This window comes from Petaurus breviceps, unplaced genomic scaffold, assembly GCF_028583685.1.
Source record: "Petaurus breviceps papuanus isolate PSGF00001 unplaced genomic scaffold, PetGlider_PUasm1.0 90644, whole genome shotgun sequence".
Lineage (NCBI taxonomy): Eukaryota > Metazoa > Chordata > Mammalia > Diprotodontia > Petauridae > Petaurus > Petaurus breviceps.
Genome location: NW_027187298.1, coordinates 9,198,126 through 9,212,718, shown reverse-complemented (window position 1 = coordinate 9,212,718; position 14,593 = coordinate 9,198,126). Strand labels below are relative to the sequence as shown.

The 14,593-nt window shown below is 38.7% G+C and overlaps 2 protein-coding genes across 3 annotated transcripts in view; one reads left to right on the top strand and one right to left on the bottom strand.

Moving 5' to 3' along the window:
• Positions 1–554: 554 nt before the first annotated feature.
• LOC138143547 (integrin beta-1-binding protein 1-like) lies at positions 555–2,906 on the top strand. Its single transcript, XM_069064805.1, has 3 exons — positions 555–670; positions 1,839–1,988; positions 2,477–2,906. Exons 1-3 carry the CDS (start codon positions 623–625, stop codon positions 2,546–2,548), a joined length of 270 nt encoding a protein of 89 aa, XP_068920906.1. The 5' UTR covers positions 555–622; the 3' UTR covers positions 2,549–2,906.
• A 371-nt stretch (positions 2,907–3,277) lies between these two features.
• Positions 3,278–14,593, bottom strand: part of ASAP2 (ArfGAP with SH3 domain, ankyrin repeat and PH domain 2) — a 258,558-nt gene continuing 247,242 nt past the window's right edge. For both annotated transcript variants that reach the window (XM_069064804.1, XM_069064803.1), the window contains 2 exons: positions 9,537–9,659; positions 3,278–5,946 (listed from right to left, as the gene is read on the bottom strand). In XM_069064804.1, coding sequence (XP_068920905.1) covers positions 5,872–5,946; positions 9,537–9,659 — 198 coding nt within the window. In that variant the 3' untranslated portion in view covers positions 3,278–5,871. The remainder of the gene's footprint in view (positions 5,947–9,536; positions 9,660–14,593) is intronic.

Genomic DNA, 14,593 nt, shown 5'->3' with positions numbered 1-14,593 from the left:
TTTACTCTTTTTTTTTACTGATAAATTAAAATAAAGATTTGGCAACTAATTGTTTGAAAAAGTAAACTGGAAAAAACCCCACTTTTTTCAGGTAAACAATCTGCCAACCTATCTTAATAGCCATGTAGTTTTGGTAAAATTGAATGTTTGATATGCAGGATATGATTTAAAGAAATTCATATAACCTTGCAGTGGACATGAGGCAAAGTTTGACCATATTTGCAGATTATTTCACTCATTAATCATAGGCTTTGAGTTATTTTTAGAAAGGTTTTCTTATCCACCAGACCAAAATATTAACAAACTATTAAATCCATTTGGTTCCATGAGGATGAATCACTGCTATAATTAGTATAACAAAATAACAAAAACATTAAATTGTGAATGAATGATTTCTGCTTCACAAGGAACTCTAAATCTACCTTATATCCTGTATTCTCTGGGATTTGGATGTTAGACTATTTTGTGATGGTCGTCACATAAGCACTGGACAGGAGGAGTGAAGATTAGAAGCCCTGACTGGACTTTTCATGAACTTTGATGGTAACTACTTTTGTTTTTCCTTTGGACTTCATAGCAAGATGGAAAGTTACCATTTGTTCCTCTGGAGGAAGAGTTTATTATGGGAGTTTCTAAATATGGTATTAAAGTATCAACATCTGATCAATATGTAAGTTTATCATGTCTTTTCAATATAATTTGAAAGGAAAAAAATCATTGGTGATTTAATGTTCTCAAATTACCAAAGACCTTGTTATGTTTTGATGATCCATTGCTCATTCAACAAACATTTGGCAAACACCTACACTGGGTAGTACTCTGCCTGACAGTAGGAACATATTTCTCTGGATCAGTGTACCCCATAGTGTGGGTCACGTACCCCTTTAAGGGCAATGCAATCATTACAAGGGATCTCTGTGTCCACATGCAGAACAGCCATTGGATCTAACTCCTCAGCACATACCTTCTGAAGGTCTCACAAATGTTTCTGTATAGTATTACTGTTTTTTTTAAAGATGCTATTATCATGAATAAAATAAACGTTAACAAATTCGTGGTAGGTTGTTGTGACGTTTCTGGATTGCTAGGAACTAATAAATAGCACAATTAAAAGTATGTTAAGGACCATGAAATTTGGTTTTAGTGAAAAGAATGCTCTCCTCCTGAAAAATATTTTTATCAGTTTAGAGAATACACAGCCCCTGCCCCTTTGGTGCTTACATTCTAGGGAAAGGGACAAAATATGTAAACGTCACATTGCTGTGTTAGAAGCACATTAAAGAGGTACAAAGGAAAGGCAGGTCTAAGGGGAGATGATGTTTGTTAAAACTAAGCAAGCACTTCAGGGAAAGCTTTATCTTGTGTGATTCCTTTGAAGGAGTTAGTAGTAGAGGCCCATTCTGCAGGTGGAGGTGACTGGTTTATAGCAGCCGCTGCACTCACAGGAATCCTTGAAGCTGTTTTACCAAGATAAGAGATAAGGCTGCCTGCCCTTTTAATGGGGAAGGAACCTTTTAGGATGCTATTTTATTGTTATTATCAATATACATTGGGAAGTAAAGGTGATTGACTTCCTTTCACAGAACCCAAGTTAGGGATGTGATATATTACAAAGCTCTGTTGAAAGTAGACCCCAAAGACTGACTAGCAGAGGACACAATTTTAGGGCTTTTAAAAGCATCAGGTCATTACATGACCATCTTTGGCCAAACTGGTGTACACGATATTGAGAGACTCTTGTGAGAAACTTAGTTGTACTACCATACATGTCTCCTTAGAACCAGAACCAGCTTTTATAACAGCCATGATGATTCTGGATTTCCCCCTCATTTCTGTAGGATGTTTTACACAGACATGCTCTGTATTTAATCATCCGGATGGTGTGTTACGATGACGGTCTAGGAGCAGGAAAAAGCTTACTGGCGCTAAAGACCACAGATGCGAGCTATGAAGAGTACAGCCTATGGGTGTATCAGTGTAACAGTCTGGTAAGGTTTTGGCTTACTTCTTCTCTCCCCATCCTCCACCCTGCCCCCAGTTTTTAACTAGCTAATCCAAACCAAGAAGCAAAACTAGGAAATAATTTGGTTAGGTTTTCAAGCCCTGGGGGGATGACATAATTCTGGAGGCTGGGTTAGCTACCCACGTCTGAGACCCTTCGGGAAAATTATGTATTAGTTCATAATCCACAGTAAATATTTTTAAAACCAATGAGTGCACAGGGGTGGCTAGGTGGTGCAGTGAATAGAGAGAGCTTCAACCCTGAAGTCAGGAGGTCCTGAATTCAAATTTGGCCTCAGACATTTAACACTTTATCAGCCTTGTGACCTTGGGCAAGTCACTTAACCCCAATTGCTCTACCTTCCCCTCTCCAAAAACCAAAAAAAATAAAAAAACAACAACCCAGAAACAAAAACCAATGAGTGCTGCTTTTAGTAATGATAGTTTTGTCCATTTACTTTTTTACATGATACAGGAACAAGCACAAGCTATTTGCAAAGTTTTAGCCACAGCTTTTGACTCTGTATTAACATCTGAGAAATTCTGAGTTCCTGCTAGAGTGGAAGATAAAAGAACTTCATCTGAAAGAAGCCAACATTCAGGATGAAACAGGAGATGAACTTTTATCTCCACTAAAGAATAAAGAACCTCATTCCAGTTTCATAAAGAAGAAAATGTATTTGAAAAATACCAATCGTTTCAAACCTGCAAATGCAAAATTTTCTAAGCTCTCCAAAGCATTTCTAAAACCCAGTTAAGTGTTATGAATGTCAATGAAGTGAATTTTCTGCTTGGATAATAAAAAGCCTGCATGCCAAATTTGACCCCTCTTAGCTTACCCAGCTTACCACCAGAAAGTGTTGTGTGTAAAAACATTTTAATGTATAATAAACATTGCAAAATAATTTACTTTGTGGAAGTGGAATGTATTCTAGAGGGGATATGATGAAGTCAGGGGAGGAGGGGCAGACTATTAGTTTAATCAAAAGACTTGGGTTCTCCTGCTTTGGCCTTGTGACCCATGAGTGGCTTGAGGAAGGCAATGTCTGGATGTTGGATCCCTCCTGGATTCTTGGCTTTGCTCACACTGCCACAGGGGGTGGGTGGGCAGGCCTTATGTCTCTGGAATTGAGGGCTCCTTTCAAGACTTTTAATTTCACCTATTTTAGGCCCCTTACCAAAGGTGCCTGTTGATAGCACTCTAAAATACTAAGCTATCTTTTCAACATATCTAATAATAAAGGTTACACACAGGAGCACATTTAAGAAAAATGAGTCAGTTTAAAAGTATTTTATTTTTTCTCCAGCCACATGACTGGTTAACAAGAGTAAACTTCTGAAACATGCTCTAATTATAAATCACTGCATTCGAGACATTGAAAATAAGAGTTGATTTAGGTTATACAATATATACAGTTGCTCTGCAACTACACCAAAATAATCAAATGAATGAATTGAATATTATACATCCCAAATAGCATTCTACGCTGCAGATTCAATGTCATTCACTCCTTTTGAACAGTTAACATAGCATAAAATTTCAGAATCATCATCCCTTGAAGTTTGCTTTGATGAAGAATGGCAAATGCAAAATGCCAGAATCTTGCAGCTGAAATTTATGAAAAGTAAACTTTAAATATAAATAGATATCTACAATGCATTCAGATTTATCTCTGCCTGCCTTTTTTTTTTTTGCTGCAAAAAAGGAGCAAATATCTCAAAGGATGTTAATGGGCAAAGTATTTAAAATGTATTTCTGCTCTGGCAAGAAGAATAATATTAGTTACCTGCACAATAGCACCACCAAATTACATCTTTAAAAAATGCCAAGATGTATCCCAGACATATACCACTGAACCTGACTGAGTAGTGTCTGGGACCAGAATCCAAAGGCTTAAATTTGACAACTTCACAGCTGACACCAAATCATCTGAACGCTGACTGCAAGTTTCATGTGCTAGGAGAATTCGTTAAAAAAAAAGAGAAGTGAACTGTGCAAAATAGGGGCTGCTTACTTTCTTGCATCTTACCATGGAATTAAAATGTTTCCAAAACCAAAAATGGAAATCATCAGTTAATAAACACAATTGTAGTGCTAAACTAAATCTAAAATTATAGATTTAAACTTTTTTTTACTGGGAACTTTAGAAAGTACAATCTACTTCAAAACTCAACAAAAACATTGTAATCCATTCCAGTTTTTTTTTCTTTTTCACTTTCTCAGTGGCCTCACAAATGAGTTAATACATCAAGAAGCTATACAATGCAAGCGTTTCACATGATAAAGACAGGCTACCACAATCAAGTGTACCATTTCAAAAAAATAAAATCAACAACTTTGTCCTAGCATTGATTAGTTTGAAGCTTCTCAAGTCTATAAAATATGGTGGATATTGTCTTACATATTTTAACTTAAAGCTTCAAAATTCTCATATCAGTTATTCATGTTATAGAATTCATACATACCACTAGCAGATAGTCAAGTTCATGTAACCAAGTTTTAATTAGGCTTTTTTCAGCATATGCTAGTCTTCATTACCTGATTTTTTTGTAGCATAAGTTCAAGAAAGATACAATGGACTCAGTATTTAAATGGATGTGAGAATTGCCATGTTATGTAGTGTTACACCCATCCACTGGGATCTATGGATATTTGCTAGATATTTGTTCACACACAAATGAACAGAATCATTTTTAAGACATTGTTAACTACTGTTCGTACTGGTATATTATATAAATACACATACACTCATAGCTGAGTTAGGAAACAAGCACATTGTTGTGTTTAGAAGGAAAGGCAGTGGTACACTTAACAGGAAACGGCAATTAAAATGTACTAGTGAGTTTTTCAATCAATGCCCTTGTGACTCAGGATAACCACAATATGGTCCACCACAATATATTTGTGTGTACAGGTGTTACTGGGTGATTAAATAAGTTCAAGAAGGCAAATTCTAAAACATCTAAAGCATAGAACTGGCTTTAAGAACTGCTTTGCAATCCATCATCCTTAGTTTAAAACCAAATTCAGGAAATGCAGTTTTTATAACCTAGAGTTGAATTAACGATAATAATTGTCATGGATTTGAAGTGACCATCAGTAGTCTCGTGAATACAATTGCTCAGGATCAACATTATATAAAGGACTTCCAAAACAGGTTATACACACATGCAGCATCTAATAATGATACAGATTCTCAACCTCGCAAATTAGAAAGTACAAACAGGTAATGCAGAAATTTCCAAGTTGGTTTAAATGTGTGCATATGGTAGATTGCAAAGGAATAAATATCCTTTAAAGGTGAACTCAGGACCTTCTATCTGGAATGACCTTAGCTTAGGAGGGCTGGCATCTGGAGCAAAAGTGAATGTAATTATTGGGTTCCCTAAAACAATTGAGAGCTGCTCCGAGATTCACTGACTTCAATATAAGCATGTGAAAAATACAACTCCCAAATCAAGCCATGATAAGTCAAGAGGGATTTATTTCCAAACCTAATGTTTCAAAATAAATATCTTTATGTTAAGCTGGTATACTGAATTCTGCTGGTTTGGGTTTGGAGATATTCGTTAAAAAATTTGTTTCAGTTCACCTTTAAAAATAAAAATGCAAAAATGTATCTTTGAGAAAGAATATCAATGACCATTTTATGAAGAAAACAAAACTTTCTAAAAAATCATTTACATATAAAAATTGTGTCCAGGATTTGAAACCAGAACAATGGCATTAAAGAAGGTTGATTACAGTACAACTCAAGAAACTGGTTTTCTGGCAAGTGTTTTGAAGCCAGTAGTAAAACTGGGATGTAAATGTTGACTTGTATAGAATGAAAATGAGAAATTTCTTCCTAGTTTTTGTTCAGTAGCAATTCAATCAGCAATAAAGTGCACAAATGATACAGGAAAAGCTCCTTTGCGACTAGGATCTCCATCAATGTGGCCAATCTGAAATGGAAAATTAAAACAATTCCATTTTAGGAGAGCACAAAAGTGGTTAAGCAAACATTTCTTCTGGGATCCAGTACCAGAAATGAGGACCTGAGAAAGATCACTAACCCATCACACTCCAACTCTAAGTAACTGGATAATGTGGTCTATTGAGATGCAGCTCATACATTCATAATATGTGGAAGAGAATTTGTATTCACAAAGAAGACCCAATCCCACTCACTTTTTTCCTTTCTGGAAAATGGGAGGTAACTATAGGGACAAATCTCAGACCTTTTAGTATTTCTCTTATTTTTTTTTTTTTGAGGGGGGAAGGAAGGCAAGGCAATTGGGGTTAAGTGACTTGTCCTAGGTCACACAGCTAGTAAGGATGTCACAGGTGTGAGGCTGGATTTGAACTCAGGTCCTCCTGACTCCAGGGCCAGTGCTCTATTCACTGCACCAATTAGTTGCCCCTCAGTATTTTTCACTACTACAAACTTAGGTTGGAATCAAGACCTCAGTGGCTTTCTATGGAAACAAAAGTGAGGTAGGTTTACATGGATTTACCAGGAATGGGCCTTCTGGATATTGGATATAAGATCTTGCTTTTTCAAAAGGTAATCACATGGATGATGACTAACATATAGATTTACCAAACTTCTCACCTCATTCCCATCTGTAACAAGTCACAAATGTCTCTAGTCTGAATAATTTGCAAAGCTCTTTCCTTACAACAATTTTGAGAGGTTGGTAGTATTCATAAGGCACTTAGGTCAAGAAACTGCTGATAACATATGGAAGTTTCCATTTGAGTAAAATACTGCCCCCAAATATTAAAGGTAATTAATATTACCAATTCATTTACTTAAAAATAGTTATCACTACTTAGACCCAAGAGAAAAAAAATGTGGTACAACTACAAATACAGATACTGAGGTCAGAGGATTTAGGTTCAACCCAACTTTGACATTTACTTCCTCAGTGTGACTTTAGTCCAAGCACTTAAATTTTTCAGTTTTATAGAATACAAAATTTAAGGACTAGATTATCTCTGAGATCTTTTTAGCTCTAAATGTTTGGTCCTATTCACTTCAGTGTGTAACTACTACCCACACTACAGAGGACTATATGGATGTGGGAAAACTGAAGATAAACAGGCTCTAGTTAGCCAGTGCTTCTCCACTGCCATCTATGTGATAATCACTTTCAATCCTTCAGACACTGTCTTAGTCCTTATCTTGCTGCTACATAGCATCTGGTAGAATGTTGGTGTTAAAATATTGCCTTTTTTTTTTCTGAGAAAATTTGGGGAGTTAGTAAAGAATTTCCTAAAGGGAATCCAGCCCACCTTTCCTTCTGTTAACTTTAGGCCCAATTCATACATTTGTACTTTCTAGCTCACACATACACACTTATTAGACATTCTCTATAAATCACCCTTCCAAATTAATGTAACAAGCCAACCCATGCAATAAATATCTTTTATCTGCCTGAGTTTTCTGTGTGGATGGTGTAATGGAAATGCAAATTTGGAAGATCTTTCCTGCCCCTAGGCTAAAGTGCACCTGAAGCCTTGGGTGGGAGGCTTGTTTTTCAGTAAATACTTCTTGATTGGCCAGTGAGTCAATAAGGTTGTTACATTTTCAGAGCCAGGAGAAGGCTATATAAGCCCTGATGTGTAGCTTTGTTTTGGGACTCACTTTGAGAAGTGTTCTGTGGTTTGATCTGAATTCTGGGAAGCCGTTGTTGAGAGTCCCCTGGCTTTGAAAAACCCAGATTTGGAAACCCAGATGTTGACTGGGTATGGATGTGATGGTTGGACAGTTTGGAAAGCTGTCTACTTGATCTGTTAATGTCTTGATAATTCTGTCTGTATATTTTGAAGTGTGGGGTGCTGACCTTTTTCCCCTGAACAAGGTAAACAATATATGTCTGACTGATTAAAGTAAGCTTGTTAACCCATTTTGAGTTGCTTTCCTTTAACAAAGCAGATCCAAGAACCTGTATGGGCGGCAAACCTTGAGGACGCTTGGAGTGCTTGCTGCTACAGATGGTCAGGCTGAATTGCTCAGTGGTTACAGATCTCTTCCAGGAGCTCTACAATGTTTTGGGGCTTGAATTGAAAATCAGTATCACAGAGCGAAAAGGAGAGGCTCATGGCATGTAGAAGTTAAGTATGTCATCTAACTAGTGAAGCACTTGGAAGAGCAACCAGAGTAAAAGATGTAATCAAAGAAATGTATGATAGGAAGAGAAGGCGGGTGATCATGAAGCATGGGTGATGGAGGACAAGTCAACAACCAGAGTACTCTACTGGTACCCTTATGGTGTCTAGAGAAACCAAAGCAGACTCCACCATGGTAGGTGCACTCCCTATGGCATGGGTGGACACGGACAAAGATTTCATAGGCTGCCAAGGTAGAGACTGTCATCAGTGTCATTGAAGAAAACTTCCAAAACAAGAAGATCAAAGGCCTGAGTATATAAGTTGGCCGGCAAGTCATTTTCATTTTCTGGGCCTCAGTTTTCATCCATATAAAATAATGGGTTTTCTTAACTTTTTTTGCTCCATGGACACCTTTGGCAGTGTGATGGAGCCCATGAACTGCTTCTTAGAACAATGTTTTTAAATACTTGACAGAAATGCTAAATTTCAGCTAGAGGTCATTGAAAATAAAGATGTGACTTTTTTGCCCCAAATAAATCCATGGACTCCCTAAAGAACCCTAGATCAAGAACTCCTGGACTGGATGGTCTTAGAAGTCCCTTCTGGTGCTAAATCTTATGGCCCTAATAGAGGGTGGAAGGTAGGACACTGTGAGCCTGACACCAGCACTTACTGGCCTTATGATCCTGGTGCGAGGCATCTGACTTCCTCAAGACTTAACTTACTGATTTGAAGAATAAAGATGATTACATCCGCACTACTTACCTCACAGGGTTGTTTCAAAAGAGCACTTTGCAAACCTTAAAGCATCATGTCAGTATGTGGCATTTAGTATGATTATCATTACCCTAACATGGCCAGACAGCTAGAAAAGAGAACATTTCAGATTAAGCATATGCTGCTAGCCAAGCCCACACTTGGAGTCTGAGGACAGAAGAATTAAAGGTTAAAGCCTTAAGGCCTTTAGGGACCTCAGCTTATGTTTCTGTCAAGTGTGCAATGGTGAGCTCAAGATGGGAGAAAAACCTCTCAGGGCCTGGTAATCCTTAGCACATGCAACTCTTCAGAGTTGGCCTGCCTTTTATTTGGTGTCAAGGGGAAGAATCACCAGGGATCAATCAAGAAAACAGGAAGCTCAAGTGTAGATTTAAATTGAGTAGGCACTTGAAGGAGCTAATGGGGTCAGGAGGGATGCATCAAGGCCTTTGTGTTTCAAGGAAGCATTAACTGCCAGGGTTGTGGACATTCATTTGTCAGATTAGTCCTACACAGTGGACAAAGGAGGAGGGAGATGAAACCAAACTGATTCAGTCTTATTAGCAGATCTTTTTGGCTCATACAGGAAAAGCAAGGGAGACGAGGAAGAATGAGTGGGTCAATGCACCACAGTTCAGAAGCCGAGGGTATTCAGTTCAGGCCTCCTCTTCTCCATACTCACCCACCACTCTTGATCCTCCTCGCCATCCACGATGATCATGTCCCCTTCTGAAAATGTTAGCTCATCAGGGTTATCTGCTACACAATTGTAGAGAGCTTTTACTCTTTTAGGTTTTGTCTTCGTCTGGAATATTTAAAGAATAAGAAATTCAGCAAGTCATTACGATGGAGTCAGTGAGTGGTGACTGCTCTCTATTTAGGATAGAAAATGGAAAAAAAAATTCTTATTTTAATGCAGTTTTCTGGATGTTGCCTTTTTTACATATCCACAGAGCAGGTGAATTCTTAAAAGAAATGTAAGTTTTTACATTATAGTCATTTTCTAACAACCATTACTCAAAGGAATCCTTCTTTGTAACAAAGAAAAACAAGCACCACCAAGAGTCACCTATTTCCTCAAAGTTGGCTTTGTTTTGAATTTGTTTTAGTGTTCTTATAGTTTATATTACTCTCCTGATTGTTTACTTCACTCAGCATCCATTGACACAAGTCTTCCCACGCTTCACAGGACTTGTTACAGTCATCATTTCTTTCTAAACTCTTTTTGGGAGTATTCTTTTCTTTCCCTTAACCATTCATTTTTTTTATTTTGAGTCCCAAATTCTCTGTAGCCCTCTCCAGCAGTTTCCTCTCTCCAGCCCCTTCCCTCCCCATGCCCCCAGCCACTGAGAAGGCTAGCAATATCATGCCCATTATACATAAGAAGTCATGTAAAACATATTTCCATATTGGAAAGGAAGGAAGGAAGGGAGGAAAGAAGAAAGGAAGGAAGGAAGGAAGGAAGGAAGAAAGGAAGAAAGGAAGGAAGAAAGGAAAAGAAAGGCAAAAAGTATGCTTTAATCTGCATCCAGAGCAATTTTTCATCATCAGTCCTCTGGAATTGTTGTGGATCATTGTACTGATCAGAGTAGCTAAGTCTTTCACAACTAATCATTGTTACAATATTGCTGTTATTGTGCACAATGTTCTCTTGGTTCTGCTCACTTCACTTTACATCAGTTCATACAGATCTTCCCAGGTTTTTCTGAAACCATCCCCTTCAAATTTTTTTTTAACAGCACACTAGTACTCTATCACAATCATATACCACAACTTGTTCAGTTATTCCCCATTTTGGGGGCATCCCCTCAATTTCCAATTCTTTGCCAATATTTGTCATTTCAGGTTAGCAGCAGAAAGCATTACCATTCATAGATTTACAGACTTTAGATCTGAAAGGAACCTCAGAGATCACTTCATCTGAGGCTGAGAAAAACTAAGACTAGCCTCAAGCCAGCAGGTGAGTGGCATCTAGCTATTATTCTCTTCCTATCATAATAGAGTCATAGCCATTCTCTAAGCAAAATTCTTTCACACAAACCACTCTGGCATCACCTCCAGTATTACGTGTTCGCCTACACACATTCATTTCCTCGAAGAGCAAGAGTCTGGAGGTGAAAGTGAAGGCTCCATTCATTTCTGACACACTCTTCCTGCTTGTCTGTGTGCTTGTATGCTCTTTCTTTCCCTCTTTTCCATCTTCACTCCACCCCCCATAAAATGTAAGGTCCTTAAGGCCAGAAAGTTAAAAATTTTCTTTCATCCAGTCCAACTCCTCTTTTCATTTATAAGGTAATGAAGCCTAGTCCTGTTAACGCCAACATTAAGCAGCAGAACGATGATAATGGGATTATGGGAGGCAGCATGCTTCAGGGGATAGAGTGCTGGCTCTGGAGTCTGAAGACCTGGCCTCAAATCCTTCTAATGCTTAATATCTGTGTGACTTTAAGACAAGTCACTTAACATCCCTGCATCTCAATTTCCTCATCTGTAAAACAAGGGGGTTGAACTAGATGGCTTCTGAGTTCCCTTCTAGCTCTAAAACAATGACCCTATAATCTGAACTCAGGTCCTTTAACACCCAAGTCTAGTGGTTTTTTATTTCTGTTCTATTATATTATGCTCCCTTCTTTCCTGTTCATCTACAAGAAGGATTCTCTAAGTGATTTGATGATGGGTTGGAGGATTAACCTGGCTTAATTTTTTTTTAACAATTAAAAAATTATTTTCAGTCCCATATTTTTCTATCCTTTAACTCCCCTTCTCCATCCTATGAGAAGGCAAGAAATATGATACCCCTTTTATATATGAAGTCATACAAAATATATTTCCACACTAGCCATGTTGCAAGAGGGAAAAAAGCTAGAAAAATAAAGTGGAAAAAAAATGATTCATTCAACACTCATTGTTCATTTGTTCTCTCTGGAAGTGGACAGAATTTTTCATTGAGTCCTTTGGAACTGTTTTGTACCATCACTGTATTGATCTGAGTATTTAAGTCTTTCACAGTTGATTATCATTACAATATTTTTTTCTTTTTGGAGGGAAGGCAGGGCAGTTGGGGTTAAGTGACCTGCCCAAGGTCACACAGCTAGTTTTTTGTGTTAAGTGTCTGAGGCCGGATTTGAACTCAGGTCTTCCTGACTCCATGGCCGGTGCTCTATTTACCGCACCACCCACCCGCCCCTATCATTACAATTTCGCTGTCACTGCGTACAATGTTCTGGTTCTGCTCCTTTCACTTTGCATCAGCTCATATGCATTCTTCCCATAGCCCAGCTTGATTTGATGATGCTAATACCTGAGCTCCTGGAGAACACTTGGTAGGGTCTGTTCAACTTAACTGCTAACTCTGGAAAACTCCTGTCTACTGTCTTCCTCTTATCTGCAAAATGAAAGCTGGACTAGATGGCCTCTAAGGTCTCTTCCAGATCTAGATCTTATAATGGCTCTTCTCCTCTTTTTCTCACCTTTACATGACCTTGACTTCTATTTTACTGAGAAGTCTAAGGCCACATGATATGACCTCAATTGACTTCCTTCATCCACCTCCTTAAACACTTGGACCCACATTTTCATTTTTAATTTCAATCTGAGAGGATGAGGTGCCAATCCTTTTAGGGAAGGCTAATCTTTATACTTGTACATCACCCTTGATCTCATGACCTCCAATCTCCTGAAAAAATATATTCCATCAATGGTTTTTACTCCCTCTATCCTAAATTTTCAGTATTTCCCTGTCTATTGGAGCCCATAATTATGCTGAAAGCATGAGAATCATATAAACATGCTCAAGTCTCCCATATCTGAAAGTAACTTTTCTATGACCCTGCCCACAGGAATTTACTGAATAGGAGAGATGATGATGTCAGGCCTACTTGGGAAAATAACTCTGGCACATGAATGAAGAGTGAATGGATTGGAACAAACACTTGGGGCAAGGAGACCAGCCAACATTGTCCAGGCATGAGGAGAAATGGAGAAGAGGGAGCCCTTGGTGAATGGCCTCAGTTTTTTTTCGATGTGGACTGAGACAAGGTCCTCAGATAAGAGTAAAGGAATTTACACCATGAGATGCTTCAGGGGAAATAAGGTTTGCAACATCCACTGTGGTGAGTGAAATAAAGAATCAATTAAGGAAGATTAGGAAGATACCTTGCTGTGGCGAAGGTCCACTTGGGACTAGATAACATAAATCTGTAGTGGACCCTTTGTAAACTGACATTATAGCTGTATTCACCTCCACATGATCAGAAGCAAAGGAGTAATCTAGGCTTGGGGTTTGATTAGGATTGGCAATAAGACAAGGGGTAGTCATAAGGTAGATGAGAAGAAAAGCTAGAGTAGAGATGAACTCTGGTTGACTAAGAGGCTGAGATTGCAGAGACTGTAATTACTGCAGGGTTAATGGCCTGACAAAGTTGTGGTTCATCCTTTGTACTTCAAAGAGGACCAATGACACCATGATACTGGGGTAAAGGTACAATATGTTGGACTGGCTGATCAGTCCAATGAGCTTGGGAGGCTCTACATCAGTCAGGCACAAATAGTCCATTTGAACATTTGGGATGGAGATGCCTCTAGATTTGCACATCTCCTGTTTCCTTCATGCTACTGAGATTCTGCTTTGCTCATAGAGCACAGTGCCTTCTTTGATGTGGGCACACCATGCTGGGCAGTCCTGTGCCAGTGTCTCCCTTTTGATGTTAAAGTTCTTCAGAGAGACCTTGAGAATGTCTTTGTACCACTTCTTTCTGACATATGTGTAAACACTTGCCTTGTGTAAGTTCTCTGTAAAAGCCTACAGATCTGCTATGCTGACCTCATTGTTGTATGCCTGTGAAACCTGGACAGTCTATCAGCACCATGGCAGAAAATTGAACTGCTTCTATCTGACTTGTCTTAGGAAGATTCTGAAGATCACCTGACAGGATAAGTTACCAGACACTGAGGTCCTTACTCAAGCTGAACTGCCAACCATTCAAACTCTACTGTAGGGAGTGCACTGATGGGCTGGCCACGTAGCCCGAATACCAAATGAATACTTAGCTATGAGACTATTTTATGACGAACTCAAACAAGGCAAGCACTCACATGATGGTAGGCCTGAGAAAGTACAGAGGCTGGAAGGATTGGAGGTCACAATGAGGAAGAACAACAGGGTTAGTGATGATAAGGCACAGGGAAAGATGGAATGATAGAAGATCTGATCAGAAAAAATAAAATTTGAGATTTAAGAACATTTTCAGATGACGGCAAGATCAAAGATACATGCCCACTTCTGCTTGAACCTCAAGTGGAGAAGAGGTTTAGGTCATGGAACCTGAGAAAACTGAGCAACTGGGAAATTAGGGTATTAAAGAAAACCACTACAGATGCTAAAGTCTTCTAGTACAAAAGCAGGAGCTGGGGGAGAGAGGATGGCAGTATGCCATGTACTAGGCTCCCTGAGCAAAGAGAGAGTGTTAGAACTTCTTCAGAGTGCTAAGAACAAAATCCACAGACTGCAAGGGGCTAAGGAACAAATAGGAAGTGGTAGCAGTAGTGAATGTAGGATCCTAGTGTGAGGGTGGGGCAAATAATCCATCGATAAACATTGATTAAGCACCTACAATGTACCAGGCAGTGTTCTAAGGGCTGGGGATAAAAAAGAGGCAAAAAAAAAAACCAAACCCAAAACCAAAACCAGTCCCTGCCCTCAAGAATTTTACAATTTAAAGGAGGAGGCAATATGCAAAG